Raw genomic sequence first — 10,256 nt, 5'->3', positions numbered from 1 at the left:
AATGTGTTTAGTTTCTCCTATCCATTTAGTTTAGTTTTGTTTTTGTTTTTTTGTGTTTTTTTGAGACGAAGTTTTGCTCTTGTCACTCAGGCTAGAGTGCATTGGCACTCTCTGCAACCTCTGCCTCCCAGTTTCAAGTGATTCTCCTGTCTCAGCCTCCCAAGTAGCTGGGATTACATGTGCCCACCACCATGCCCGACTAATTTTTGTATTTTTAGTAGAGACATGGTTTCACCATGTTGGCCAGGCTGGTCTCAAACTTCTGACCTCAGGTGATCCACCCGCCTCAGCCCCGCAAAGTGCTGGGATTACAAGCCTAAGCCACCATGCCCGGCCCTTTCATTTAGTTTCTACTATTCATGTATACATGTACCCTGTTTTACCCACAGACAACTGTGCTAACCATTAAGAATGTCCCAGCCTTACTAAGATTTTCCTAAGTTTGTCTCCCAGACATTGGGAACTCAAAGGTGAGGAAACTTAGGTGTGAAAGTGGATTGTGGATTCAGACCTCCTCACTTGGAGGCCAGTGCGGAGACACACCAGCAGAGTGACCTCGGGCACATGGCTTCACCTCTCCAAGCCTCACGCTCCTCATCAGTAAAGCGAGGATTACTGGAACCTATCTGTTGGCTTGTTTTGATGATTAAATGAGATAATGTCCGCAAAAAATATTTGGCAGATAAGTGTTAACTAAATTTTGAGCTTTTAAAAAATGCTTTACCAGCCAGGCGCGGTGGCTCCCAGCACTTTGGGAGGCCGAGGCCGGTGGATCACTTTAGGTCAGGAATTCGAGACTAGTCTGGCCAACATGGTGAAACCCTGTCCCTACCAAAAATACAAAAATTAGCCAGGTATGGTGGTGGATGCCTGTAATCCCAGCTACTTGAGAGGCTAAGGCAGGAGAATCGCTTGAACCCAGGAGGCGGAGTTAGCGGTGAGCCGAGATCACCCACTGCACTCCAGCCTGGGCAATAGAGTGAGACTACATCTCAAACAAACAAACAAGCAAGCAAACAAAGTTTAACTAAAAAGGCTTTCCTGACACCTTTTCGCTACTGAAAATCTTAAAGCCCCCTCCCGGCCACAGCCTATACTCCGGCCCAAGCAAGTGCGCTGGAACCGGGAGTTGGTGAGAAGCCAGCTGCCGGCAGCCCCAACCCTTAGCGGCCCCGCGGTCAGGGACCTCCAGGCCCGACGGAGAGTTGGGGCTGGCTAGTGGATGCGCGGCGGGGACGGAAAGTGTCGCCGCTCCGACTCGCCGGTGACGGGCGGGCGGGTCGTGGGTGGGCCCCACCTCCAGCGATCGCGGCCCCGCCCCAGCTCCTCCTCCTCCTCCACGGCTTACCCAGGCTCCGACAGCTGCTGCAGGTCTCCAAGTTGCGGCCGCTGGAGCCCGAGCCATGCGGACCGCAGACCGGGAGGCGCGCCCGGGGCTTCTGTCCCTGCTGCTGCTGCTGGCCGGGGCCGGGCTGTCCGCCGCCTCGCCTCCAGCAGCGCCTCGTTTCAACGTGAGCCTGGACTCGGCCCCCGAGCTGCGCTGGCTGCCCGTGCTGCGGCACTACGACTTGGACTTGGTGCGCGCCGCGATGGCGCAAGTCATCGGGTGAGTTGGGGCCCTGGACGGGGTCTGCGGGGACACCGGCGCTGCGGGTCGGAGTCAAACGCGCGCTGCTCAGAGTACTTTAAACGGGGACGCTTTACTCCCCGCCACCCTTGGAGAACTGGTTTTGGCTGCCGTCCTGAGCAGCGTCGGGGTTGGGGAGAATCCAGCGCGACAGGTTCGGCTTTCAAGTTCGGTGTCACCCGTGGCACGCCAGTCCTTGAGCCATTCCGGGTCAGCGTAGCGCGCGAGTTGTCGCCCGGGCTGCATAGCTACCGAGGAGGGGCAACCCGCGCCTTCCTTGCGGGCCTCGCGGGCCTTCTAAGCTTGCCCCTTTGGGACCAGCCTCGCTCGCCCTCCCCATCCCAAGTTTTCTTAACCGCCGCATTCCCCCCGCCCCCCTCCCCCCACTCCCGGGAGGCTGCGGATTGAGTGACGCCGCGCCTGGGCGGTCCACTGTCTGGGGAGCCGTGGCCCTGAGACCTCACGCGCTAAGGATGTAGCCCCGCTCGCAGTGCACACGCAGTTGCACGCCGCCGACCTCTGAGCGGGTCAGACGCCCTCGTACTTTTCGTTTCTAGGGACAGAGTCCCCAAGTGGGTGCACGTGTTAATCGGAAAAGTGGTCCTGGAGTTGGAGCGCTTCCTGCCCCAGCCCTTCACCGGCGAGATCCGCGGCATGTGTGACTTCATGAACCTCAGCCTGGCGGACTGCCTTCTGGTCAACCTGGCCTACGAGTCCTCCGCGTGAGTGCCCCAAACCGGTGCGGAGTAACGCGGGGCTTGCGGGGGCCTCTGACACAGACTAGCGGGAGGAGACATGTTTTCCGTGTAATAAAAACAGGGTGGTGCCTGCTTGCCCAGAAACCTCCAGCGCTTCCTCTTTACCTCTCTGGGTAAATCTGAGCTGCACATCGTAGGCTTCGAGAGGGAAAGCAGCTTCTCTGATTCAACACTGAACTTTCCCTCCACCGGTAGCCCCGGGTTTTCTCTCCCCCAATCCAGGTAGCATAGTACTTTTAAAATTCTGCGCAAAGGCCGGGCGCGTTGGCTCATGCCTGTAATCCCAGCACTTTGGGAGGCCAAGGTGGGCAGATCACGAGGTTAGGAGTTCAAGACCAGCCTGGCCAACACAATGAAATCGGGTCTTTACGAAAAACACAAAAATTAGCCGGGCGTGGTGGCGGGCGCCTGTAATCCTAGCTACTTAGGAGGTTGAGGCAGGAGAATCACTTTAACCCGGGAGGCGGAGGTTGCAGCGAGCCGTGATCGCACCACTGCACACCAGCCCTGGAGACAGTGCGAGACTATGTCTTAAAAAAAAAAATTCTGCTCAAAACGTACTTTTCCAGGAAGTTTTTGAAACTAAGCCTCCTCTCATCTGGACCCTTTAGTTAACTCAGTGGCCTTCCAGCTCTATACTGACAGTGGCTCATCTCTGCCCTTATTTGTCGCCCTGCATTTATCCTTTCATGTGTGTCGTGGCTGAAGTGTCTGTGTCCACCAGGGCTGGGGCGACAGGGAACACTGCTCTAATAGGGCCAGCCAGTGTTTGGACCGGGAAGTGGGCATGATAAAATGTGCGCCCAGGCTGGGCGCAGTGGCTCACGCCTGTAATCCCAGCACTTTGGGAGGCCGAGGCGGGTGAATCACCTGAGGTCAGCCTGGCCAACATGGTGAAACCCCGTCTCTACTAATAATACAAAAAAATTACCCGGGCATGGTGGCGGGCACCTGTGAATCCCAGCTACTCGGGAGGCCGAGGCAGGAGAATCACTTGAACCCAGGAGGCAGAGGTTGCAGTGAGCCGAGATGGCACCATTGCACTCCAGCCTGGGCGACAAAGCAAGATTCCGTATCAAAAAAAAAAAAAAAAAAAAGTGCACCCAGAAGTGAAAGCAACATGGAGTGTGTGGTTGATCCCAGGCAAAGTGCAGGGGACCACTAAAGGTTTATGGGCTCAGTAACAGGTCCTGGAATAAAGAGAGGTTTTAACTTGGTTTCTTCCTTCAATACTTATTGTTTTGCCACCAGACTAGCTTCATCTCGTAACCTCTTGTACATACTTAGAGCTTCTTGCTGCTTAAAGATGATGGGAGTAGAAAAGATCTTGGAATAATGAAACTTTACTGGCCCAGGCATTTTCCCAGAACACCTAGGCAGAGTAAGCTAAAAAGCACTGGGACTGCCTTCCTCTTCAGGAAATGCTTTCAGGCACAGGAAAGACACAGGCCTGCTAAATAACATGCTTTTCAGTTGAACTAAGTTATTATAATTTTACCACCTCCCTCTCCTACCTCCAACTTTTTCCTATTTTTAACTTACAGCTTTCTCAATGAAAAATCACGAATCGTTTTTACCCTCATCTGTTGGAGTCACCATATTCAAACAGATTAAAGCAAAAGTTCTAGTAAAAACATTCTAACTTTTGGATTTGATACTAAGGTACTTATTGAATTGCCTAATAAAAAGCACCATTCAATTCCACTAGCATTAACAAAGGAAATGCTTTCTTCTCATGTTGGAAGTAAGCCTTCTTGAATTAGAATAATACTGGCTACCCTTTATTGAGCCTACTGGGTGCCAGGCACTTAATGAAAGATGGAAGATGGTATCATCTGTTTTGTGATGTGGAAACCAAGCCTCAGAGGGGCCACCTTGCTGGAAGTCAGGTGGCTGGTGAGTGCTAAAAGCATGGGAATCTCCAGTTCGCTGCAGCGCCTTTCAAAGCAGAGCCTGTTTCCTCATTTGTCTCCTGTGCTTGTGCTCTGCTATATCACACTACAACATTTGGGCCTGAGATGAAAGTATTGTTATCTTGCCAATTTTGCAAAATCGCCTTGAGAGAGATTCCACAAACTTTGCTTTAGTACTTCCCATGTCTTACCAGTCCCCTCCCTGACCTGAATTCTTTGAAGTTAAGCTCAGAAACCTTGGAGGGAGGCCAGCCACAGTGGCTCATGCCTGCATTCCCAGCATTTTGGGAGGCTGAGGTGGATGGATGTCTTGAGCCCAGGAGTTCGAGACCAGCCTGGGCAACGTGGTAAAACCTTGTCTCTACAAAAAACACCACAAAATTAGCCAGACGTGGTGGCTTGCACCTGTGGTCCCAGATACTCAGGAGGCTGAACTGGGAGGATCGCTTCAGCCCGGGAAGTCAAGGCTGCAGTGAGCCGAAATTGCACCACTGCACTCCAGCCTGAGTGACAGAGACTCAAAATAAATAAATAAATAAATAAATAAATAACAGAAACCTTGGAGGGAATTAAAACTGACCAAGTTTCCATCTTTATTTTATTTTATTTATTTATTTTTGAGACGGAGTCTCACTCTGTTACTCAGGCTGGAGTGTAGTGGCGCAATCTTGGCTCACCACAACCTCCGCCTCCCTGGTTCAAGCAATTCTCCTGCCTCAGCCTCCCAAGTAGCTGAGACTACAGGCGTGTGCCACCACGCCTGGCTAATTTTTGTATTTTTAGTAGAGACGGGGTTTCACTATGTTGGCCAGGCTGGTCTCAAACTCCTGACCTCATGATTCACCCACCTTGGCCTCTCAAAGTGCTGGGATTACAGGTGTGAGCCACTGTGCCCTTGCCCGGCCCAAGTTTCCGTCTTTAAACAAACAGAAAGTAACACTTTTTTCCACAATTATAAAAGTAACATGTAATTATTGTAGAAATTCAGTAAATGTAGAAAAGTAAAGAAACAAAGCTTTACTTTTTTACATTAAAAAATGACCAGAAAAACCCTTCAGGATATATTCTCTCAGTTTTGTTCATGTGGATATACATATTTTTTCCCCTGATATTGGACATAACTGTATATAAATATTTTTTCGTGTACAGTTAAATATTTTCAGAGAATATGGATAGATACTTAACAAGCCTCCTCTTTTTTTCACAATACTTCTGTTCATAGAGATTCCCCCTTTTTTTTAAATTATGATCTCTGTGCAAGGAGCTGGGAGAGAGACAGGAAAAGTGTCAAGTCCCTTAAGAGCCAGCCATTTTCCCAAGGGGACAAAATGAAACACTTGTGAAACAATGGTTTAGTGTTACTTTATTTGCTCTGAGGAATTCATATATGGAGAGGTGAGCTTGAGCTGGCTTTGAATCGTGTATTAAATAGAATGCGTGCTGCCAAGCAGAGGAAAAAGCAGAGTTCAGAGGTCTCCTGAGCCCAGGATGGGTTAGTTTCACTTCGGATTTAGACTGAGAATGAAATTCTCACTTACTATGCTTATGATGCCCTCCATATGTGCTAAGGGCAAAGATCCTAGAAACACTGAATGAACACAGATGAGTTGTATCCAGTTGTATTTTTCATCTTGAATTGTTAATCTGTATTCTTATATAAGCATTATAGCACATGTGTCAGTTATAAGGAAGAAAAACTGTTTTACTTTGAGGATTTGTTTTACAAATGAAAAACTCCTTTTTCTTCTTTTTCTTGTCTGTCTTATTCATTCATGTTGGACTTTTCCCTTTTCTCAGATTCTGCACCAGTATTGTGGCTCAAGACTCCAGAGGCCACATTTACCATGGTCGGAATCTGGATTATCCTTTTGGGAATATCTTACACAAGTTGACCGTGGATGTGCAATTCTTAAAGAATGGGCAGGTATAGTCCGTACCGTATAAGGTAAAAAGTCAGAAAGATTTGCAAACTCAAGTACCGGTCATTTGGATGGCCTGCTAACTTAAGTGTGCTATCAGTATAAGACACAAAAAAATCACACCCGTGGAAAAACAAAGCCAGAAGAGAGGTTTGCATCAATTATGCTTATAGGAAGGATGGTCATTTATTATTTATTATTGAGCGTCTACTTAAAGAGGTCAGCCAGTTTTCCACAGGGAAATCTCTTTTAGAGAGTGATCAGGCCGGACGTGGTGGCTCACACTTGTAATCCAGCACTTTGGCAGGCGGAGGCGGGCGGATCACGAGGTCAGATCGAGACCACGGTGAAACCCCGCCTCTACTAAAAATACAAAAAATTAGCCGGGCGTGGTGGCGGGCGCCTGTAGTCCCAGCTACTCGGAGAGGCTGAGGCAGGAGAATGGCGTGAACCCGGGAGGCGGAGCTTGCAGTGAGCTGAGATTGCGCCACTGCACTCCAGCCTGGGCGACAGAGCGAGACTCCGTCTCAAAAAAAAAATAAAAAAAATAAAAAAAAAAAAAAGAGAGTAATCAATCATCCACTTACGCAGAGTCAGCTCTTTCCTTTGCTTTCCCATGCCCAGGCTGCTTCTGGAATATGGAGGGGCTGGGTAGTGCAATAACTAGAAACACCCAACTTTGGGATCTGACAGTCCCAGGTTTGAATCTTGATTCTATCAATTACTGTACTTCCTTTGTGAACCTGAGAAATTACTCATTCCCTAATTTTGCAGACTACAGCTCATGGAGGCTCATAACTACTTTACTGCAATAGTTATAAATGTTAAATGAGGTAGTCTATGTAAAGTTGTAGCCAAATAATAAATGGTCCTTCATTCTTCAAGTGTGATTGACCCACACCACTTTCTTGTGTATGACCTTTAAAAAATTATACTTAGATTTTTTGTTTATAGCATGGTCCCTTTAAAACTATAATCTAGTATGTGCTGTTGTCAACTGTGTAAACTTTTAGAGAGACAATTAATCAATGTTCGTTGAGTACGCAAAGCATGTTTTGCTATAAAACAGAATACAGAGTGCAAAAGCCAGATTTTGGCTGTAAGGACAAGGACTATATTCCCTTTGTTCTTTGCATTTAGGGGTTGATTCACAAATACTAAAAAGTCATTTACTAATTACTCAGTCATCTGCTTTTACAAACACTTTTTTTCATAAAAAATTCAAACAGTACAGAAATATTTAAAGTAAAAGTTTCTCCTTTCCAGTCCCATTTCTTTACTTCAACACTATTAACAATTGGATTTCTAGCTGAATTACTTTAAAAATGATTTTAAGTGGTAACAATAATATAAATGCATAATAAATTCTCAAAGGAAATCTGCTAAATATTAAGTTATTACTGAATGAATGATAATATTATTTATTATTGGCCGGGTGCGGTGGCTCACACTTGTAATCCCAGCACTTTGGGAAGCTGAGGCGGGCGGATCACGAGGTCAGGAGATCGAGACCACAGTGAAACCCCGTCTCTACTAAAAATACAAAAAATTAGCCGGGCGTGGTGGCGGGCGCCTGTAGTCCCAGCTACTCGGAGAGGCTGAGGCAGGAGAATGGCGTGAACCTGGGAGGCGGAGCTTGCAGTGAGCCGAGATCGCGTCACTGCACTCCAGCCTGGGCGACAGAGCAAGACTCCGTCTCAAAAAAAATATATATATATATATATATATTATTTATTATTTAGTCATGTTTTTTCTCCATTTTTCTATAATGAGCTAATACTCTTATAAAGAGACAAAGGAATAAATGCAATGAAAATAAATTATTTCAGCTGTTCTGAAACTCACTCTAATAGTTGTTGCTTCATTTGTTTTTGTTTTTCTTGGAGTTCCCATGAAATAATCTATAGAGAAATAGTCTGTAGAAGTAGTTTTACTCTCAGTACTCAGGTGACTGTTACTGAATACAGACAGTTTACACTTGGGTATTGCTTTTCTATGGAGGACTCATGGCCAAGAAATTGTTTTATGAAATTAAGAACAGGTTATCCACAAAATAATTCATCTCTCATTCTTGTCTAGTGTTTGCAATCTTTAAAGTATTTTTGGCTGGGCACGGTGGCTCACGCCTGTAATCCAAACACTTTGGGAGGCCAAGGCAGGTGAATCACGAGGTCAGGAGTTCAAGACCAGTCTGGCCAACGTGGCGGAACCCCGTCTCTACCAAAACTACAAAAAAAAAAAAAAATTAGCTGGGCATGTGGGTGGGTGCCTGTAATCCCAGCTACTTGGGAGGCTGAGGCAGGGGAATCGCTTGAACCTGGGAGGCAGAGGTTGCAGTGAGCTGAGATCGCACCACTGCACTCTAGCTCAGTGACAGAGTGAGACTCCATCTCAACAACAACAACAAAAGTATTATCATACACAGGACCTCATTCGATCCCCCCAGCAGCCCTGTGAAGCAGGCATAAGTCAACATTTTTATCTTTACTTTCTAGATGAGGGGGCCCAGCTTCGCAGAGACTGACTCGCCCCGAATCACAAGGCCTCTAGAGACGTGGCAGAGGTAGGGCCAGAACCCAGGCGTTAGGCCTACTGATGGTTTTCGTTTACAGCCTTAATTAGGCTGTAAATTATTATTATTATTATTATTATTACTATTGTTTTTATTTTTGAGACAGAGTCTCGCTCTATCGCCCAGCCTGGAGTGCAGTGGCACGATCTCGGCTCACTGCAGCCTCGGCCTCCCGGGTTCAAGCAGTTCTCCTGCCTCAGCCTACCAAGTAGCTGGGACTACAGGAGGGTGCCACCACACCCGGCTAATTTTTGTATTTTTAGCAGAGATGGGGTTTCACTATGTTGGCTGGTCTTGAACTCCTGAGCTCAGATAATCCGCCCTCCTCGGCCTCCCAAAGTGCTGGAATTACAGGTGTGAGCCACCATGCCCGGCCAAAGTACTTCTTTGAAAAATAAAATTTGGTATCAGAAATAACTGATAAAGTCTAGCTGTGGTGGCTCACACCTGTAATCTCGGCACTTTGAGAAGCCAAGACAGAAGGATTGCTTGAGCCTAGGAATTTGAGACGAGCCTGGGCCACATAGGGAGACCCTGTCTCTAAGAAAAGCAAAAAAAAATTATGTATATATTTATATATCAATCAGGTTTGGTGGCATGCGCCTGTGGTCCCAGCTAGTTGGAAAACTGAGGTGGGAGGATCGCTTGAGCCCAGGAGGTTGAGGCTGCAGTGAGTCGTGATTGCACCATTGCACTCCAGCCTTGGTGACATATAGAGTTTGATTTTTCTCCTGCAGGTTACATAGTGGTATCTTGCAATCACTGGAGTTTGTGACCTTAATTTAAAGTGGGGGTGATGCCTATAATTCATGGGATAGTTGTGAGGATTAAATGAAAGAGCTGTGTAAAAGGATTTTTAAATATTTAAAATTTAAATGTGATTATTATTGGTGAACAGTCCCACTTTGATCTCCTAACTTCACAGAGCTTATAAAATATGTGATATTCATCTCTTATAATGAAATCAAAACAAGTTTTATTTTATTTTATTTTGAGACAGAGTTTCGCTCTTGTTGCCCAGGCTGGAGTGCGATGGCACTACCTCGGTTCACCGCAAACTCTGCCTCCCGGGTTCAAGTGATTCTCCTGCCTCAGCCTCCCTAGTAGCTGGGATTACAGGCATGCACCACCACGCCCGGCTAATTTTGTATTTTTAGTAGAATCGGGGTTTCTCCACGTTGGTCAGGCTGGTCTTGAACTCCCAACCTCCGGTGTTCTGCCCACCTCGGCCTCCCAAAGTGCTAGGATTACAGGCGTGAGCCACCGCTCCTGGCTTCAAAACAAGTTTTAAAGTAAGACTCCACTTGCTACTTCTAGGATGGGGCTTCTTAACTTGCTTTGTGCACCCCTTTGGTGAATAATGTTTTATAAATACATAAAATAAAATACGTAGCATTACAAAGAAAATCAGTTGTGTTGAAAACAGCCATTTCAATGTTATACTTTTTCTTAACACATTAAATAGTA

The 10,256-nt window shown here is 46.8% G+C and overlaps 1 protein-coding gene across 4 annotated transcripts in view; it reads left to right on the top strand.

Moving 5' to 3' along the window:
- The first annotated feature begins 1,311 nt into the window (after window positions 1-1,311).
- NAAA (N-acylethanolamine acid amidase) overlaps window positions 1,312-10,256 on the top strand; it is a 29,985-nt gene continuing 21,040 nt past the window's right edge. For all 4 annotated transcript variants that reach the window (XR_004031722.1, XM_003265766.2, XM_003265765.2 and 1 more), the window contains exons 1-3: window positions 1,312-1,606; window positions 2,185-2,349; window positions 6,096-6,222. Coding sequence is in view for 3 of the 4 variants with exons in the window: in XM_003265766.2 (XP_003265814.1) it covers window positions 1,404-1,606; window positions 2,185-2,349; window positions 6,096-6,222 (495 nt within the window). In the remaining variant the exon portion in view is untranslated. The remainder of the gene's footprint in view (window positions 1,607-2,184; window positions 2,350-6,095; window positions 6,223-10,256) is intronic.

The sequence above is a fragment of the Nomascus leucogenys genome, chromosome 9 (genome assembly GCF_006542625.1).
Source record: "Nomascus leucogenys isolate Asia chromosome 9, Asia_NLE_v1, whole genome shotgun sequence".
Lineage (NCBI taxonomy): Eukaryota > Metazoa > Chordata > Mammalia > Primates > Hylobatidae > Nomascus > Nomascus leucogenys.
Note: the sequence above shows the minus strand (reverse complement) of the source record. Positions and strands in the feature narration are given on the sequence as shown.